Genomic DNA, 20297 nt, shown 5'->3' with positions numbered 1-20297 from the left:
GTGTTATTAAGAGAGTAAGAATAATTCATCAATATTTAAAGATCAATTGATCCTGGTCTGATGATGTGTGTGTGTGTGGCTCTTTAATCTTTTCAGATTCTCCAGTCCAGAGGTGAAACTCATTTTTGTATTTCATGCAGATGACAGTTAACTCGTGTGTATGTGAGATGCATAAAAAGTAGGTGCGTGTAATTGTACGTTCACTAAATGTTTAGTGTGATTGCACTGTCGGAGAAAACCAATCACATGCTAATACGCCGTCTGCATACTAACGCCGCTGCAGCCTATTACAACTCATTATCCTGTTCAACTGTTCTTTATTAACAATGGCGCCTTTCATTTCAAGGTTGTTAGGAGGCGACGTCTTGATAATTCATCCCCGAGTGACACAACTCTTTGATACCTGATCAAAGCTTCATTCAACCACAACAGTGTCTCTATTACACCGAAAAAAAAACATCACGTTTAGTTAACGAGATGAATCTTTTCACTGCAACAAATAAGGATTAAACGGGTCACACGGAGTAAACTGACCTTTATTCTCATTATTTAGAGAGAATGAGTAATGAAGGTGATGAAATGGCTCGTGTGCACACACATGAATCAAACCGAGGGCACGGGGTCAGTCTCATTTATATGCAGAGCAGATGCAGCAGATCATCTTCTCGGTAACGTGCAGTAGTTTCTCCTGCTCTGCTCTCAGTCGCTCCACGATCATTAGTCAATCGATTAGTCGGAGGACAGAATATCTAACGGTGATTATTGTGGAAATCATTAACCCCGCATGAGTCTTTATTTCCAGGAAAAGAAAAACACATTTTCTCAGGATCCAGCTTCATTAGATTGAGAAATAAAACACGAGAAGGAGAAGAGCAGTTTGTGAGTCTATCCCTCTGAGAGACGCCTTCTCGCAATGTTAAAGAAAGTATTCCTGGATACGCCCCCTGTATTGAATATGTTTACTGGATTCTTTTAGATCATCTATTAGTGTAATCCTCAACATTAACAACAATGAACACGTATCCTGCTCGGTGGAGATAATGAAAAAGGAAAGTTTACTCTGCAGCAAACAGACGTCAGCAGCTCGTATTGTGATTTCTCTGGCGACGTCATGATCGCAAACATAAAATCGCTTTGACTGATCTCCTATTAATAAATGTGTTTATTATTTAAAAGGAAAAATCCTTGTTCACATCACAACAAAACGTTGGAACATCGCGGCGTCTTACCTTCAATGGCAGGGCTGTACTGGGACATCACGTTGCTCGCCAGCGTTGGCAGTGAAACGGCCACAAACACCATCAGCAGGCAGGCGATCTTGTACTCCTCCTCCGGACTGATGTTCTCTGCACACACACACATTAAGAAGGAAACTCAGGAGAGGAGATTTGCGAAAAGATGGATTTAGGTTTTATTCCTGTGTTTGTGTCTCACCACTCTTCTGTGAGGACAGAGCCACGACCAGCGCCGGGTCGATCTCACAGGGTAAACCTGCGGCTGACGACAGCTCGTAGACATTCATGGCCACCTGGAAAAGAGACTAGATATTCACATACACACCAGGAGAGAGAGAACATCTGAACCCTGACAGGTTACTTTATTTGTATTTGTTTTAAATGTCTGTTTCACCTTCATGTCCGTCTCTCTGGGAATGTGGTCTTTGAAATCTTCCACCGAACTGACCAGGAAAGGAATGTGACAGGATAAGACCTGGAGAAGGTGAGACGGGGACAAAAACATGATTTTCAAGGAAGAACAAGAGCGTAATATTCGGTATGTGTGTGTGTGTGTGTGTGTGTGTGTGTGTGTGTGTCTCTTACATCTCTCAGAGCCTCCTGAGCGAGGGAGCGGAAAGACAAAATGACTCCAATGATGGTCATTCTCTTCAAAACACTGTCCACAGCTACAAGAACACATGAAAACAAACATCAGTTAAATACATATCAATAAAGCTACAACTGGTTAATCAGTGGCAATAAATATCACTATGACACTGATGTAATTCACAATGAAGAACAAGGCGGGTTTCCTTTGTAAGGAGTGAGACTTTTAGCTGTGTCCTGCTGAGAGTATTTGAAACAAGTGTTGGCAAATCTAACCACACGATTAAAAAAATACAGACGTGGTTTCTCAAATCAACACTTTTACAAGAACTTGACAGGAACCCAGACAGAACCCCTTTCTGTCTGTGAGATGAAAGATTCGACTACCAGAAGATATTTAATAGTGTGTGTTTGTGTGTGTGTGTGTGTTTGTGTGTTGTATGTTTACAGGTGAGTTTCTTGAAGAGCGCAGCCATGTGCTCTGGTTTGTCGAAGCTCGTCCTCATCTGAGTCAGCACCTCCATGTTCTCCACCACCAGTTTCTACATGGACAAACACACACAGTTAATGTACATGAACTGAAACAAATCTGCAGTGTTTAAACCTTTAAATCAGAGTAGATTCTGTGAGATTAAAACTTTAGTTTTTGTGTAAAGACATAGTTCATTGTGTGTGTGTGTGTGTGTGTGTGTGTCTGTCTGTCTCTGTGTGTGTGTACCTTCAACTCCGCGACCTGCGACGAGATGTGCCACATCAGACTCTCACTGAGGAACTTCATCCCGTACGGCCCCAGCAGCTCCGACAGAGAACGCATCTCTGTGAAATAACACAGTAATAAGAAAATATAAAATATGAGGACAGCAGGAGAATTATCTTTCAGAACTATGATTGCAGATGTGTATTACTTTAGAATACAATTATTCTGAGGAAGAAAGGACAACAGCACCATATTTCCACCTGCTGACAAAATTGTGTAAAGGGTTGTTTTGCTGTGTGTGTGTGTGTGTGTGTGTGTGTGTGTGTGTGTGTGTGTGTTTGTACCGGAGATGTCAGAGTATTCCTCAGCGTTGAAAGTCAGTTCGTTCTCCGTGGGCAGGTTGACAAATGCCTTCATGGCAGGGAAGTAGGCGATGTGTCCGTTGCTGACCTGACGGAGCAACGTCTCCAAGTACCTGAACACAAAAATACCTTCTCAATGTCGTCCATCTATATATTATATATAACACTCAAAACACCCCAAATAACCCCGTCTGACATGTGGATGTTTGTGCTGAAACATTTTCTGCAGAGAGAATAAAAAAAAACCCTGTAACTGTAGAAAATGATTTCTGTCTGTGGAGCGATAAAAAATAGATGTTTTACCAACTGTTTTAATAAAAGAGTCTCTTACAAATCTGAGAGCGCAGGCTGCAGGAAAGAAGCAAGTCTGTACAGGTACAACACGAGATTCTGAAATAACCATCCTGCTGGAAAAAAAACCTTCCATCTCCTTTTCTCTTCTGGTATTTTGTCCATTTAAAAATCAGGCTTTAAAGTGAACGTACCAGTTTGTATACAGACTGGTGATGGTGGGTTCCCCATGGCTGTCCAGGTGCTGCGTCTGCTGCAGGAGGACGTTGTTGAAGACGCGGGTGATGTCGATGGTGACATAGTTCTCTATGGACTGCAGCACCGTCATGTAGGCCCGGACGCTGGTCAGCAGCTCGCTGGGCTTGGCTATCTCCTGGGTCGCCTGGTTGTACATCGTCATCCCCACTATGGACCTGGGGACGGAGGGAAAACAGTCTTGTAGCTTGTCTGTCTGTCGAGGAATTGATGCTTCTTCTATTCACAGATAAATGTCACAGATAAAAAGGCTTTGACTTTTCTCTGTGTGTGTGTTTACTTGGTGAATCGGATCTCCAGGTGCGAGGTGAGATACTCTCTGGGTGTGAAAGTGTGTTCCCACACCGCCAAGTTGGGGACGTAGTTGATGGAGAAGCAGAGCTCAGACAACGCTGTGTGGAGTTTGTCCAGACTGTAAGAATAAAAGTTAATAAAACAGGCTTTAGAAGATATGATAAAACTCTTTATAGAAATAGAAAGAACACGGATAGAAAAGGAAATGTACAAAAACACAAGAGCTCAACACGTACAATGATAAACCAAAACCATGAGCATAAACAGCTGTGAAATGGCGTTCATAGAAACTCAATTCAACAATAAAAATTAGGTTATTAATCTATTATTAATAACTGGGAGAGTAGTAATTACGTATTCATATATTCAAAGAAAAACAAAGAACTGAAAGAGAGTAAGTGAGACACATGAACAAAATGAGATCCTCTCTGGTTACTAACTTGGTGACCAGTAATCTGTTCTTCCTCATGCTCTCCACTCCTGGTTTCTCCCGCTCCGGCTCGCCCTTCTTCCCCGTCGCCTTCTTGCTCTTCTTGTTCACGGCCTGGCTGATGGTCTTCGCACAATGCTTGGGAAGCAGCTGGAGACGGGAAGAAGAAGAAGACGAGAGTCAAGTGGAAAGAAAACCACAGACACAAAGAGAAAGTGAAGATATTGAGGGGAAAGACAGAATGATGCTCGAACCTCAGTAGATTTACTCAAATATGTGAACGCAGCGTTCTGATAAAGATGAACTTAAGAAGCTTTTAACGACAGGCATCACGGAAGGACTCAGAACATTAATGTGACAGCATGTAATATTATACAATGGGTATAAAAGTCAAGAGACTATGTTTATTTTAAAAGTACATGTCAAGAAAACTTTGTGTTGAAGTATTAATTCATTCCTTCATGTATAAACCAGTTCAGTCTGAATGCGACTTGTTATTGATCAATCAGACTTTAACTTTGGGGTGAAAACATCCTGACAGTGAAAAGTTCTCTCAGACTCTTCTCTCATTCTTGAAGGGAAATAGTTTGATGTTTCGAGAACTGGGCTCACTCGCGTTCTGCCAGAGAGATTTAATGAGAAGATCGATACCACTCTCATTTCTGATCAATAACTCTCTCGGAACATAACTTGGCGGGGACCAGTAAGTCTCAACTGGTTGCCAGGCAACTGGTCAGAGCCAGAAGGAAAATAGTCCTGCACATCACCTGATATAAAACGGTGGATTGACGTTTTTAGACTTTGGTGTTTTTACGGATGAAACAAACGAGATAAAAATTTGATAATTGATGAGCTGTAGAGTTGCTGAGTCAGGCGAGCCACTTCCAGTCTTTGTGTGAAAGCCCTGCAAACACTGTGCAACTTTAAATCCCACCTCACACTGCACTAGCGAATCGTCTAAGATGGAAAACCAAAGCAATGATTTATGCGCTCACTCTGTACACTGCTGTTGGCCCCTTTCACTTTCACTGTGTTTTCTCATTTTGCACAGGAGGAATGTGCGAGAACATGAAGCCGTCGGGGGCATCTGATCGCTCCTTGCTCTCCTTGTTGTCAGACCCCGAAACGAGTCGCGAGTCTCAAAAACATGTTTAAATTGTACCGTGTACGTCCAGCTTTAGCTTCCAGGCTGCTGCTGTGGCCTTACATTCACTTTACAGACATGAGAGCAGTGATGACCTTCAACAACTAGTCATTCCTTTACACTTGCTGCCTTTGCCTGTGTGTCCCTCACCTGGTCGCTGAGTGTACATTGTTCAGTGCAGATGTCTGTGATCAGGTTTCTGGCCTGTTTGGCCATTTCATCCAGAAACATGTTACACAACGACAGGCTCCGATCTCCTATGTGGTGTCGCTGTGGAGGAGGAAGAGTAAAAGGACATAAGTCACGACTAAATATTACTGTCATCATTATTATGTGTGTGTTACAACAGAAGTTTGCGTGTGTGTGTGTGTGTGTGTGTGTGTGTGTGTGTGTGTGTGTGTGTGTGTCTTTACCTCTTCAGGACAGAGCTCGTGTGTACAGGACATGAAGTGTGTGCAGAGCAGAGGGAAACAGATGGAGTGTCGGCTCTGGGAGGGAAGCTCCAAGCACTGCTGGAACATCTTCTCAAATGCGCGGCTGTAGAAGCTACACACACAGACACACACAAGAAAAACATGAGGACACAAATAAAACACACTGCATGAAGTTAAGTAATTGTATTAATATGTCTGAAGATAAGATCTATTCTCTTAGTTCATCCTACTACTTGTGCCTACTTGTGGGTATGTTAGTGTGTGTGTGTGTGTGTGTGTGTGTGTGTGTGTGTGTGTGTGTGTGTGTGTGTGTGTGTGTTTCTCACCAGAAGATGGACAGGTCGGACGTCTCCACCAGCATCTCCACCAGAGAATCCACCATTTTTGTGTGGAAGATGATGGTGTTCATCATTTTACCAAGCTCCTTGTGATCGGCTATTCCAAGACTGGCCTTGGAGACGCTTGTGTAGGCCTGAAGAAAAGAAAATATAAAAGAAACAGTTACACCAACAACAGAGTAAAGACACGATGCACTGACAGAACTTCTTTGACCTTCAGAAATGTGTTTGAGTAGGTTTGTGTGTGTACCTGCAGTCTGAACCAGTCCAGTCTCATGCCTCTGAAGTCAAACACCTCTCCGTCCTCCACTGCAACACAAACACAACAATTAGCTCAAATTCTATCAACACAGACTCTGGTAGCTAATATAAAGCCAGATTACCCCATTTCACACATTTTACATTTATTAAAATGAGTTTAATTACAGCTGCTGCAAAATAAAAAGTAACGGTTTACCTTGTTTGACACTGAGAGAGGTCATAGTGTTGACAAATGAGGACATGATTATAGACTCATCCTCTGGACACACAGACAGGTTCTGTTATATTGAAGACAGATGATAAATTTGGGTTAGAAAAGATGTGCAGTGTGGAAGCATGTTTATTCTGACACACAAGATTAAAGCTATTAGTCTGTGTTTATCTAAAAGACAATGTTTGAAAGTCATGCAGATCCACATACAGCGTCTTTGAGTGTGTGTTAGTGTGTATGCATTTAGCGTGTGGTTTTACCAGTGTGTGTTAAAGAGTATGAATGTGTGTATACCTGCACCAGCTCATTCAGCACCACAGCATCAAACCCCGACAGGTACTGGACGTAATATCGCTGCATCACCGGGCCATACTTCCTGACATGAGCTCTGAGCTCCTCCATGTAGAAGATCAACTCTGCTATGTGTCTGCAAATCACACACGTGCACACAGAGTCAGACGAGAGGTGCGCAAGCAGCGAAGCAGAAAATATGCAAAGGACTTGGTGGTAATTGCATTTAAATGTGCACTGAAATGTTGATGCAGGTGAGCAGGTGCATACTTGTCTATGAAGTCGTCTGTGCTTTTCTTCTGGATGTTGTCGGCATGTCGGAGAAGCCATATTATCTCGTCACGGGCGAACGACAACGCCATGAACACAAATAATGCCTGGTGAGGGAGAAAGAGAGAGAGAATGAAATGAATAAACATGGAAGTAGAGAATGTGATTTAAATAAATTTCTGATATATTTCCAGGAGCAGTTGGAAGCAAGTGCACACTCACAGTCTCTGAACCAAATATGCAAAATGTTTACTGTCCGTCTGGCTCAGTGGTTAAATTCTGTTATAGATTTATGAAGGTCGCCATCTGGCCACTGGAGTTCAGACTTTTTTACGATGGTAATATCTATCGGCCCTGATAAGCTGCAAAATCTATGCAACATGAAAGCTGGTATTGCAGTGGTTTAAAATTTCATTATGGTATATTGTATTCCAAACGCCCAGAGGAGAGCCGAGTCATAATATAAGGACATTTAGGTTGAAATTTTGAATATTTGAAGGTGATATTCAAGTATATATTGTGCCTATGTCTTTATCTGTTTATGCAATTTGTATTTGTTGATGCAAATGTTCTAATGAAGAGAGAGTAATGTTTTACATAAAGATTTTGGTCTTAGTGATTAAGTGTTGTTTGTTTAAAATAGCAGCCAACTTTCTGGGAGATAAGCCGAGGAACAAAAACTACTTAAAGTGGTAATAATAAGCTTATATATTTAAGACTATTTGAGTTATTTAAGGTGGCATTTTACTGCTTAAAAATGTTATTACCCCAGGTATTGTTTATCAAGATTTATCATTATGTCCTGCTCATGCATCTCCTTTGAAACTGAATCTCAGGTTACTTAAGGTCACTGTTTAAGGTGGTATTGTGCAGTGTTTCACCTGCATGAAAACCCAGTTTGCTCTTAAGCACAAGAGCAGTTGAGAGTGAAAGAGAAGTTCTCGCTTGTGAGAGAACTACATTGATGGTAATAAGCACATAGCTGCAGCTGAAACTATGACGTCTGATTGTCTGCGTGGACGGTAAAACTTTATGGACGATAGCACAAGTGTGCGAGGGGGGAGTGACTAAACTAACTTAAAGATTTCTATTGTTATTATGAGAAGTGTAAACATTATTTTGGTTCTTTATGAACGAAATTAGAATATGGCGGGCAACCACAGTCTAGATAATTAATGGGAATCACAGATTGTTTATTACCTTAGGACCGAGCAGTCCAGGCTGATCCGCTAAAACCGTAGCCAGCTCCTTCAGAGCCGATCTTAGGAACTTGCGTCTCTCTCGGTGCATGGAGCCTCTGCAGAGAGTCAGACAGTAAGCGGAAGTCAGGGCAGAGCATCAAAACACACCAGCAGCCTGATTAAACGGTATTTTGACACTTTCAGGACAATCCCGCCAGAGGACACAAAAAAGAAAGAGGATGACAGGAGCAGGAGGAGAAAGAAGATGAAAGGGGAAGATGGAATAAGTAATGAGGATAAAAGCAGGGATGAGACTGAGGGGGAGACAAAGAGGGGAGGATGAAACAGGGAAAAAACTGAATTGGGGATAAAGGGAGGAAGGAGGTGATCTGTCTGTGTGACACTCTCCCGGAGAGACACAAGAGGGTAGAAGCAAAAATAAAACGATGGTTAAATAGGGATGAGGAAAAAAAAGATAAAACTGGAAATGTGGGCAGTGAAAAGAAGCAATAAAAGGTTAGGAACAAAAAGTAGAAATATGATGAAAATCTCAAGAGATATGATGAAGGGATGAGAAAGGGATTATATACATACGCATGAGACAGGGCCTGTTCTTTGCACTCTCTGATGTCGTTGATGCGTTTGTTGTACCTGGAAAAAACACAGGAACGGAGCATTTTCATTATACTGTGATATGGTTTTCTAAAATATGAAAATATGGTTTATTATTTTCAAATTCCTATATCGTACTTAGCACTGCTAAATACAAAGGCTTGAATGATAAATAACTTTTTTGTGTTTTTCTTAATACAAATCGGTGAAACTTGGTTCACTCTTGGTCTGTGTCCACACATGTAAAGGTGTTTACCCTCTGATGTTCACAAACAGATCCTCTGCGGCCTTGTGGATGTGGAAGACCTCGTCCCTGAACAGGCAGAGGCAGGTGGAGCTTTGCAGAGCCAACTTCCACAGAGACAACGCCGCTGCATCGGTGTTCAGCACCGCGTGACACAGGATGAAACCGACTGCAGAGGGAACAGAAAGGGGTTTATGAGTGCGTGCTGACAGAAGCCTTTTGACCCAAGTCAGATGAAGGATTAAATGTTTCTGCAGTACTCACAAACAATCCACTTCTCCATCGCGTCCAGTGACAGATATTCACACGGCATCTGAAGACAGAAACGTAAGAGGTCAGTGAGGCGTCATCCCCAAAAACATGTTTTAGTTTTAAAACACATCACTTTTGTTATGTTCACACCTGGCATCCACAAAACAAACTTTTCAAGGCCCTGATACGAAGATGTTTGGTCCTGGTCCTGTTTAAGACTGAAAACTCTGGGGTTATGTTTAAGTCTGGACTCTGACTTTGCAGAAACCCACGTTTGCTTAGTAATGAGGTCGAATCAATCACAATGTATCCGTCCTTAATCCGTCACCCTCCCAGCATCTGACCATCTCACGTAAGAAAACAAATGGAATGGTCTTCGACTAACTGTCGCGAAGGATAAAGAAATAACAAACTTTTCGAACACTTAGGTGTCAGTATTATTGTCAACCTCATCCAACAAAAAGAAATCTGTGCTCTCACTTTACATCAATAATGACTTTGTAATGTCAACCACTTGAGTGTGGTCGTCATACTAACAGTGTCTGACTGAGCAGGATTGAGCATGGTGGAGGGGGCAGAGATGAGCGAGAGCAGCTGGGCGTTCCTCCATTGGTCGGCAGACAGGTTCCTCCTGGGGTAAACCATCGTAAGACTGATCAACGCGTCCGACAGGGACTGCAGGAGAGGAAGGGCAGGAAGAGACAGATGAAAGATACAAAACAGGCACTGAAACTTACTGTACTGATATTATAAAAAAAAAATGGCACAGTTTCATGGTATATTTTTGACAAATGAGCCAAATTAACCAGTTTGTCTGGATGTGAGTTCATATTTCTGCCTTTGTGGATGACCATGCATTTCTGTACTGCGTGAAAAACTCCATAAAATATGTCTCCGTAGTGTAACATGATCCAACTTCATTTGTGTATGAAGTGTATTAAAGTAAAAACTGCAGCGTTAGTGTTTCAGTGGAATGAAAACACATTAGTTTCACTTTGATTTAATTGAGCTGATACTTCAGCTCCCGCATCAAAAACAGGAAATCGTTTCAAGTAACTGAGCTAAATTTGGCTGCTATGGCAACTGTGCCTTGGTTTAAAAAGATTATATCTGTTGCACACATGGTGGATCACACTGTAAACATGCAGAACTACTTCAGAGGTTTACTCTGTGCTACTTTTACAAAGCAGTGATACAGAGAAAATGTGATACGTAAAAACACTCAAAAAAGCAAAAAGAACAACAACAAAAATGTGAGTGTTTTGTTTGTAGGATAACTCTCATCACTAACCCAGGTAAAAGGGACCTGGGGGCCCTACATTCAACCAAAACAAAAGCTAGTGCCCTGGGGCCTTGTTAGCGGGTTCCGACATGTTGACATTGCAGTCTCCTGTACACAGCTGATCATAGAATTTCAGGGTGTTCTCACAAAATTGTTGTTGCTGTGAACTAAAGTAATCAACCATTTTCTTTGGCCCAGGCAATTGCTTGTTTGACCTCCCTGGTTGTAACGCCGCTGACGCTGCTTAATGAAAACTCGTACCTTTCCATGTGGAACAAACTCCTCCATCATCTTCTTCAAAGGGTTTTCATAATCCACAATCATCTGGCCCAACCTGGGATACTCACGATCACTGTAACACACACACACTTTCCAGGTTAAATCTGTATTTTTGTAGTAATAAGACAAACGTGTTATTGTTTGTGCGTCTTGCCCACCTGGCTCCGTGTGTCATCTCATGGGCATAGTTGTACAGTCCTATGATGGCTTTCCTCTCCTCTATGCGCGACAGTATTGTCATCAGAGTAGTGTAAGTCACCACCAGGTCCAGGTAGTTCTTGGTCAGGTCAAAGTTCACCGTCTGGCAGGAGACAAATAAAACAGGTTGAATTGTATTTACCTTTACAGCATCTCTTCAGCAGAGAATTCACATTGTTCTAGTCGTTAATAAGATACACAGACAAATATTATCTCTGTATCTGTCGTCTGGTTTGTGTGTTGCACTTACAATATCAAAGAAGACCTGGCAGGCGTCGATGGTGTTCAGCAGCTCACACACATGGTCCTGTGGATGAAGAAGTGCAAATTAAATCTCTTCATTAGAATCAACAGATCACAAGTTCCCGCAGAGTTTACCATCACTGTGTGTGTGTGTGTGTGTGTGTGTGTGTGTGTGTGTGTGTGTGTGTGTGTGTGTGTGTGTGTGTGTGTGTGTGTGTGTGTGTGTGTGTGTGTACGTTTTCCTACCTTGAATTCCATGACATCTACGAAGGTAAAATAGTAGAGAGCCAAGTTTTTCAGGATCTCTGACTTCTCCTTCTGCAGCTGAGCCAGCTGTTGCTGTAAAGCCACACAGCAGAAGACACAGTTACAGAGGAACTAATAAATATGTGATTAACACAACCTCTTATTATTTAATGGATTCTTTCCCCCCAAAAAATGATTTGTCTGCTTGAGTCCTCCCTCGATGTGGTTTGATTCTGTGCAGCAGAGACGTTCTATGTGTCCCATTGACAACACATTAGAAACTCAACTACTCTGCTCTATTAAATATACTAAGATATGCATCATCTTACAAGTTACTGTAAAAGATATTAAGATTTAAGTTCAAAGTCTAATTGTCTTCTTTGTGTTTTTAAATACTAAAGCTGCCCATCCAACAATGTGTTTTCTAGGTTTTTAAAGACAGAACTGAAATAGAAACTTGAATCAAAGCACTGAAAGCCAAACCTCTTTCTGTGCGTGTTGATGATTGGAAATGTTTCGCAGTGGATGCTGTGTTTCTTTAATAATTCAGCTTTAAAAGACTGTCACGTCAGTCTTTTAAACAGGTTTCAATATGTACACAAAGTCAAACATGCAGTGTGAAAGCTCTACTGTAATAAAAAGCTGTTTCTATTTACATGACTGAAGAATCCTGCATGTAAATCAAACCCATCTCCAGAAGCTGTGAGCGTCTGAGCTCAGAGCTGTAGCCTGAACCAGAGCTAATCTACCAAGGAAAGAGGGGAAAGTGTAGAAGGAAGTTTGGGACACTGCTGCTGCACCGAGGAGTTCAAACTTCTGTTACACCAAGAGGAAGTGTTTAATCGTTATCAAACTTGTAGAGGTGATTAGTTTCCTGTCCTTTATCTCTAATTTGTAGAGGCCAGTTTCCCTGTATGTTGGTTTCTGTTGCTGCTAAATGAAAGAGGCAGAGTTGTCCTCAAACCTGTGGCCTCACAAGTAGGTATATCTACTGTTTATATCACTCCTCAGTGCAGGCAGTCAGTGCGTTATTTAAACAGCCAGCTAGTTGGTCATCGAGCCATCTAACCAATCAGCAGCCAGCCGGCAAACCCAGTAGTGAACCAGCCACACAGTCACTCAGAGGATGAAGGAATGAAAAGTATAAAAAGCTGCCAGCAGAGGACAGAGGGGAGAAGGCGGAGCGAAGCAAGACACACTGCAAATAGCTTCAAAAACAGGTACAACAGAATTACGTTATCGCGAAACTTAGGTACGTGAACTAAAATACAAAAAGGTTACAGGAACTTAGATACAAAAACTTACCAAAAAGCACAAGTCCGGAATAAGCCAAGTTTTAGCATGCAAAACACAAACAAACACAGAAACAAAGCAGAAAAACAACGTAAGAGACAATTTCTGCACAGTTATACTGAATAAAGCAGTTAGCTTGACACAAACACACACACATACAAACACACACACACACACAGCTGTTTCCTACATGACAGTTTCACATAAACACAAAGGCCAAAAGCTATGACTTAAGCTAACAAGTAAAGCTAAAAGAAATATTTGATGAGCAATGACTTAGTTTAGTTCACTCAACAAACCTCCAGCACAATCACAGACACACTCAGAACTACAATCACAGTCTTGTTCACATAATCCATTCTGGAAATAAAACAATCTACAGGTTAGAATATAATTTGCCAGTGGAGAGAAAAGGTTTCATGTTATGTCACTTGATTTTCCCGATTAAGGGGAAAGGGCTTGTTTGATTGTTTAAATACAATCCTCCACTGCAATGAAGCTATTACAGAACATATTTGTTAACAGAGTTATAGCTGCAATGCTGTAATAAATTGATCAGTTCAAAGCAAATGGTTCAATAACTATATTGATATAATTGAATTGTGATGGCCCCAGTTTCTCAAATGGAAGCACTTGTAAACTTGACACATTAATGACGTCACCTTGTGATGTAAGATACAGCAATTTACATTTTTAACTGTTTCCTGAGGAACTTATAGATTAAAATATGAATTAATTATTCAACAAAATGATCAGGAGATTTATCTATAATGAAAATAATCGACAGCCACAGCGCTAAACTGAATTATATCATTTCTGACATAAAACTGTCTATTGCAAAGCAAAGGTTGAAGTGACGAGCAGGTTTCACACTTACGTTATTATTCCGCGTCTCCACCGCAGGAAACTTCCTGACGATAAATTTAACCGCCGACTCCAGGTTCTTATCAACGAGATAGGAGGGCTTAGCCTTGGGATCCCCACATGCCTGGAAAGGAGAGGAGAAGAAGAAGAGGTGAGCAGAGTCACAAGAACAAATATGATGAAGTAAACTTTAACCTCTTTACTCTCTATCTCAGCATTTCTGACTCTATTTATTCTAACATTTTCTTTCCTCATGATCAGGCATGATAGATGTGTGGTCATCACCAGGGACACATTTAGTGCTCACAGTTAAAACTGGTTTATCTTAGATGTGGGGGGGGGGGGTCCGTGGATGAAATACTGACACCACTGACATTGAGTGACGTTTCCGGGACATGAAAACGAGCACACACAAAGCTTGATGCAGTGACCCGTGTGATTGTCTAATTCGACATGTAGATGTGCACGTCGACAAAGGAGATTTGGGAAGTTACACGGGGGGGGGGGGTCGTGTTTAGATAAACCAGGTTCAACTGTTGTAAAAGAACAAGAGCCTGAAGTGATCAGTGGTTCTCAGCTGCTGAGCTGTGGAGAAACATTAGAGAGCAGAGCCTTGATCCTGAAATGTTTATGTCAAATTGAAATTATACTTTGTGTTAGAGTCGGACATTATGCCGATAACGACATTATTACCAAGATGTTATAATTAAAAAGAAATATAATTGAGGTTTAATGTTTTACAGTTTAACCATAAAGTTTATTATAAATGACTGTAAATGAAAACAAAATATAAATACAGCCAAATATATAGAATGTGAATACAGTGAAATCTTTTTTTATTTAAATGTTTTTAAATTTACATCTTTTCTGCATCGTTTATTCTATAAAATGAAAGATTTAATATCGGCTTTCATGTTGCAATGAAATACCAAACATTTAATGGCTCAAATGCTCAACTGTACTTTTTTTGTATTGACTATTTTCGAGACCCAGACTTCTGTACAGATAACGAGATTAAGAAAATAGATTTATCAATCTTTTTATTTTATTTATCGTTGTCAAATGTGGAGGCAAATGTTCTCTACAGCAGAAAGAGGTTGAGAACCACTGAGAGTCCCAGGTAATGAGAGGGTTTGAGTTTCAAACTGTCTATGAGCTGTCACTGGTTAGTGCCACTGTATGACAGGCAGAGTGCAGAGTGATGGATGGGTAGAGTGAAGGAGAGACTGAATGAAACAGCAGAGATACAGAGAGAGAAATACACAGAGGAGGAGGAGGAGGAGGAGGAGGAAGGGGAAAGAGGGGGAACTTAAACAAAAGGGGGGGGGGCACACAGAGGGGTCAACTGAGAAATGACTTAAGAGAAACGGCAGAGGGACGAAAGAGCCTGAGACGAGAGAAATACGCTATTTTTTAATGTGTCCTGTCATCTGCACCTACACGAGCTGAACTTTCTGGAGAGCAGCAACATTTTAACTCATTTCACTGCATCTGCAGAGTTGTTTTTTAAAAATCTAATTAAATACTTGAATCTACTCCTCAACAGGTGTCGCAGTATCTGCCTGACTATGGCAGGAAGCAACAGCGCTCATGCATTATGGGTAGTGCCGTAGTGGATGGCGAGGAAGATGTGGTCCATGCATGTGCCATAAACAGAGTGGATGTATAAAGTAGGTTGGCTGCAAACACAAGAGGAACGATCCTAGAAGAGGTCAGTGTCTTTGACCATTCTGAGGATTCAGTTCCTCATGGTTAAGGTTTAAGTTTAGAAAGTGGAAGCACACATTTAGAAAAAAGGCATAAAAAGTAACATGAGGTTACGAAAATGAACTCTTACAACACAAAACTGCACCATTAATGTCATGTTGCCTCTTGTATTTACAAACCACAGCTAATGAACCAACGGGCTTGAAACATCACCACAACCATAAACCAGGATTTCAGTTTGCATGGCGCTGGAATGTCTCCGGCTGTAGCCAGTGCAAAATGAAACCACAAACAGCAACACATGCTAGTTCACACGAGCACAGGAGGGAACGTCTACCTGGGATTAAAACGTGATGAAACACAGGCAGAAAAGTCTGCACACAAAACTGAGGTATCAAGAGCAACACACCACACTGCTGACAGCGTGTGTGGTCGTAGCAACGAGACTTTGAAACCTTCGAACCACAGAGATCAGGGCAACAAGGAGGTTTTAAATCTAAAAACTAAAACTTAAATTTACAGATTAGCTTCGACTATGACAGAGCCACAGTTTGTGGATGTTGCTGGTTTAACTTCAGGTTTAAGAAGAAGCACATGCTCCCACTTTGCATCCGATATAATCTGTTACCTCTGCCAAGGAGGTTTTCCTTTGCCTTGTGTTTGTGTATTTTTAGCAGGATTAAGCTACAACTACTGAGCCAATTACCACGAAGCTTGATGGGTCATGGAAGAACCCAGGAATTACATTTTTTACTTTTTTAACATTGCGAATTAGTTCATTCATAAATAACTGTGTGTAACTCTTGATGAAAGAATTCTGACATATTTAGGGGGTTGGTGAATTATGGTACAGACCAAAACAAAATCTGGATCTAAAAAAAATCCTGACAGGAAAAAAAAGCACGGGCAAAGCCACCTAGCTTGTTTCATGCTAACAACTTAGCTAAAACCCCAGTTCAGTTTGTTTAGTTTGTTGCTGGGGTCACCTCCCTCTCTAGAACACCAGTAACAAGCAGTGCTGAGCTCGTTCTGAAACACATCTACTGGTGCGGGATCTCAAAACACAAAACACTGGGACACTTTGACACAGAACAACACACAACACCAACATGATTGTCAAAACCCATCAACGACACAGACTGGACCTTGAGTCTCAGCTTGTTTCCTCGTGCCCACTCCTCTCACATCTGACCAGATGTCCAACTTCAAACAGTTGTCACTGTCAATGTGTGTCAGATCTGTGTCGCGTGTGAGAGGCAGGCGGAATATTAACCACGTTAACAAGGAAACAAGATGTGACTGTGAAATCCATGCAGCTGCAAGCACAAGCCTTCGTTTTTCTTGCTAATACAGCGCTCTTCTGACGACAACACAGCGCTAACCTCGCCCTACACAACAGACTAGCTTCTACATTGGCCACTAGAAAGGTAGTTACCCTTTGACTCACTCCGGGGAACTGTGGAGTGAAAACCGCTGTTGGGTTAACAATGACACTCTAACTCAAAATTAGCCAACAATCAAAAGTTTCTGAAATAGCCATCATTTAGACATATTTATAGACCTTTTGACTTCCTAGGAACTCATTCACAATATTCTCAGACTTCTGTTGGTGGATGTGATGCTGTAGTGACTGACTTTAACATTAAGCCTTAGAAATTCATGTGAGAGCAAAATAAAAGTGATAAAACTAATATTTGCCATCAGCATCTGTTCTGACAGCTGAATTACAGATGACAATGACATGATTCTGACAGAGAGATCGATTAACAACACATTGACAAACATTTGATGTAAACACCTAGAATATGCTTTGAATCATGATTGGCAGAAATGTACAGTTATAGTTAATGGGCTCAAACATGCAAATTGTCCAAAGGGATGATTCAAAATCATTTCTACTTTGAAACTAGCATATAGTAGAGACGTAGATATAGCCACAACATTACAGCATCTCACTTGAGCTACGTTACAACCTCAACTATTATCAATTATCTTACTTTCACGAGTTGAGGGCAGAATTGGCTAACCTAGCTTCTTAGCATCACAAAACAAAAGATTCAACAATAATGTTGAATAATATTAGTTGTGGTGGTGGCTAGTGCAATAAGCTGGCTAGCTGGGTTTGGGTGGGGGCTGATGGAAGGATGGATGGAAGGGGAAGTGGGGGAGGGCGCAGTGAATGACAGGAGAGGGCATGGGAATAAGCGGAGAATCAGTAGTGGTCAGGAAGAAGTAAGGGAACTGTTGCCTGGATACCAGAACAGACCTTAGTCTCGCCTCCACCATCGTTCCTCCACTCCAGGTAGCAATTAACAGCCGAGCTTCTCAAATGGTCCCCCACACTGACCCAACATATGGCAGGGGACTCCGCAACAGATAGCACTGGGCTACAGGGAAACCTACATCTGAAAACTAATTACGCCTGCTAATTACAGGGTAAAATATTCAGAACACCCTGTGGCATCTTTTTAGCAAACCTTCCGAGTCCCGGGAAACCACTCGTAAAACAAACTTGTCACTCCGCACTGAGATGATTTTGTTTTCTCCTCACAGTGTGAGCGCTCTTGTTTTCACAAGGAGGGATTTACTGCAGCGATAAAGACATTTTAAAAAAGTCCAAAGAATGGATGGTCTCACGTGATTAGAAAGAGAACCACTAAAGAGCTGGCTGAGTGCCTGCTTGCTGGCAGCTCAATAGACCTATTCTTCACTCAGCCTTTTGCATTTGTCAGCGTTATTCCCTCTGCTAAGATACCTCTGAGCTTTCAGGGATCATGCAAATATAAATCTGCTGCCAAATCAGGTAATTTATGAGGTACTACTTCAAAATCCAATAAATTATTTGAAGCTTCTAAAAGGCAGCTTCTGATGTCCTGTCCAGATTAAGGCAGATATTTCCAGAATGACCTTTTTCCTCTGTGCTTGGGCCTCTTGTCCACACACAACTTTTAAAAACTTTGCTTTCTGTGAATCTGTGTATACATGTTAAAAAGGAGCATTTAGGAAATTACGGCATCACATCTTACTTTGCGCAAGCCCGCTGTTGCTTTGTGTAATGAGCATGTGCCAGAAACAACAACAATGACAGCTACATACGATTTCTCTACATTTGGTTCGCACGGCTAGGTCTAATTACGTGTCTGCAGCTAAATTCATCATTACTGCACCACATTACCGGCATTCACAGGAGTCTGCCTCACCAAATATTACTCCGCCCACAGCGCTTCTATGGTATTTGACGGAGCAGTGACTTTATCGCCACCTACAGGGCTGACATGCTTGTTTGAGCATTTTTGTGTTTTTGTCTGGACAGAGATATTTTTGTTTAACCGGAGCAGAAAATATCTGTTCAAATTGTTTGAATACAAAGCAGATTAACAATATGTAACCTGGATTAGTATCAATGCATAACATTGAAAACTGACATTTTAAATGAATATTTTCTTAACTTTTGAACATGACCCCAGCCAGTCTTTCTAGATGCACTAATATTTATCAGGTACTATGAATTATAGAATCTGCATATTTAGCCTCTTTATTTAGTTTGACTGATTTCTGGTTAGCATCCACAAAAAAATCTAGTTTTGCTTTGCAGACTAGTTATGTCTCAGGACTAAAAGAACTGTGTGTGTAAATGGTGTTTCATAAATGACTGAATTACACTGAAATTTGACATTTCGTGGGTTTGATTAAACTGAATAGAGTCCAGCCTTGTTGTCAGCATTGCAGATTCTAACATGAAGAGGAGTGAGGCACAAAGGAGAAGACCAACAGATCAGTACAGGTAGCCAGGAGCAGGAGGAGGAGGCGGGGAAGGGAGGAGGAAGAGTAGGGAGCTGAGGAAGGGTGAAGGAGGAGGGGTTTCATTAGTGGAAGGTGATAAACTTTGCAAACCTTCCAAACTTGTCCTTGCTGCATAGGAGAAGGGGGGGAAGCATTGGAACGGAGAGAAGAAGAGAAAAAATCAAAAACAAAGAGCCCACCCAGACAAACTGCTGCATCAGTGATCTACACACTCACAAATACATACACAATCACACACACTCACACGTCTTTGACAACTGTTTGTGTACAGGCATTTTCTGCATATCTGAGAGTTTCATTGAGCGATAGCCGGTCTCTCATTGCTTTTCAACACATAACACAACACATGCTGCGCCAACATGTGACGACATTAACACTTGTTTTAACGCACACCGAGTAACACAAGCTGTAGTTTGTCCCTACCTACGCACTGAGACACAATAAAAATAACGTTTCCATTTAAACATTGAGGACATGTGCTGAAATAATGAGGCTGACACTCAGCCGCCCCACTGCCTCAATACACTGAGCGGAGTGAGGACAAAGTTTGGTCCCTGCTGTTTTCACTGGCTGCGATATTGGCTCCACACTTCGGCTCCATGGCTGTTGCTTAGTAACAGATGATGCAGAGCTCCCTCATCGCTGACGCATCGTTGCTGCTGATGCTATCATACATGTTTAGATTTATCTTTTAATAGTTGCACTGAAGTGGAGCAGCACAATTCACTCATACCTGGACACAGTAAAACCATGGCGCTGGTCTTGCCTGTAAAAAACAGCAGGGTTCTGTGGTGTATTCCAGGTCGTCTGTGATGGTGTTTAGAGGAATTTAGTCATAATTGTGAAAAGTGGACACTGGGTTTAGTCTGGTGGTGAGAGGCAGTAATCAGGATTAAATAAATAGATTTATGCTGTTGCAAAACAGCAGATTTTTTGTTGTAGTTCAGAGAAACAGAGCAAAAGAGCAACAATGAGCTGCTTAATAAGGGTT

General features: G+C 41.5%; 1 protein-coding gene across 4 annotated transcripts in view; it reads right to left on the bottom strand.

The window, feature by feature from the left end:
• nckap1 (NCK-associated protein 1) overlaps window positions 1–20297 on the bottom strand; it is a 28817-nt gene that overhangs the window by 2477 nt on the left and 6043 nt on the right. Inside the window, exons 2-29 of one of the 4 annotated variants that reach the window (XM_034609512.1) lie at window positions 19397–19414; window positions 13809–13919; window positions 11639–11725; window positions 11400–11456; window positions 11110–11252; window positions 10934–11024; window positions 9928–10065; window positions 9403–9451; window positions 9151–9307; window positions 8877–8933; window positions 8302–8398; window positions 7102–7208; window positions 6835–6967; window positions 6526–6607; window positions 6319–6377; window positions 6057–6202; window positions 5710–5842; window positions 5447–5566; window positions 4163–4302; window positions 3709–3840; window positions 3368–3586; window positions 2865–2995; window positions 2542–2639; window positions 2272–2365; window positions 1821–1903; window positions 1630–1710; window positions 1435–1528; window positions 1230–1346 (exon numbers count right to left, since the gene is read on the bottom strand). In XM_034609512.1, the coding sequence (XP_034465403.1) occupies window positions 1230–1346; window positions 1435–1528; window positions 1630–1710; window positions 1821–1903; window positions 2272–2365; window positions 2542–2639; window positions 2865–2995; window positions 3368–3586; window positions 3709–3840; window positions 4163–4302; window positions 5447–5566; window positions 5710–5842; window positions 6057–6202; window positions 6319–6377; window positions 6526–6607; window positions 6835–6967; window positions 7102–7208; window positions 8302–8398; window positions 8877–8933; window positions 9151–9307; window positions 9403–9451; window positions 9928–10065; window positions 10934–11024; window positions 11110–11252; window positions 11400–11456; window positions 11639–11725; window positions 13809–13919; window positions 19397–19414 (2974 nt within the window). Of the gene's footprint in view, window positions 1–1229; window positions 1347–1434; window positions 1529–1629; window positions 1711–1820; window positions 1904–2271; window positions 2366–2541; window positions 2640–2864; window positions 2996–3367; window positions 3587–3708; window positions 3841–4162; window positions 4303–5446; window positions 5567–5709; window positions 5843–6056; window positions 6203–6318; window positions 6378–6525; window positions 6608–6834; window positions 6968–7101; window positions 7209–8301; window positions 8399–8876; window positions 8934–9150; window positions 9308–9402; window positions 9452–9927; window positions 10066–10933; window positions 11025–11109; window positions 11253–11399; window positions 11457–11638; window positions 11732–13808; window positions 13920–19396; window positions 19415–20297 lie in introns of all 4 variants that reach the window. The other 3 variants (XM_034609511.1, XM_034609513.1, XM_034609514.1) reach the window with 3 other exon arrangements.

Source organism: Hippoglossus hippoglossus, chromosome 15, assembly GCF_009819705.1.
Source record: "Hippoglossus hippoglossus isolate fHipHip1 chromosome 15, fHipHip1.pri, whole genome shotgun sequence".
NCBI lineage: Eukaryota > Metazoa > Chordata > Actinopteri > Pleuronectiformes > Pleuronectidae > Hippoglossus > Hippoglossus hippoglossus.
This window is presented reverse-complemented; position numbering and strand designations above follow the sequence as displayed.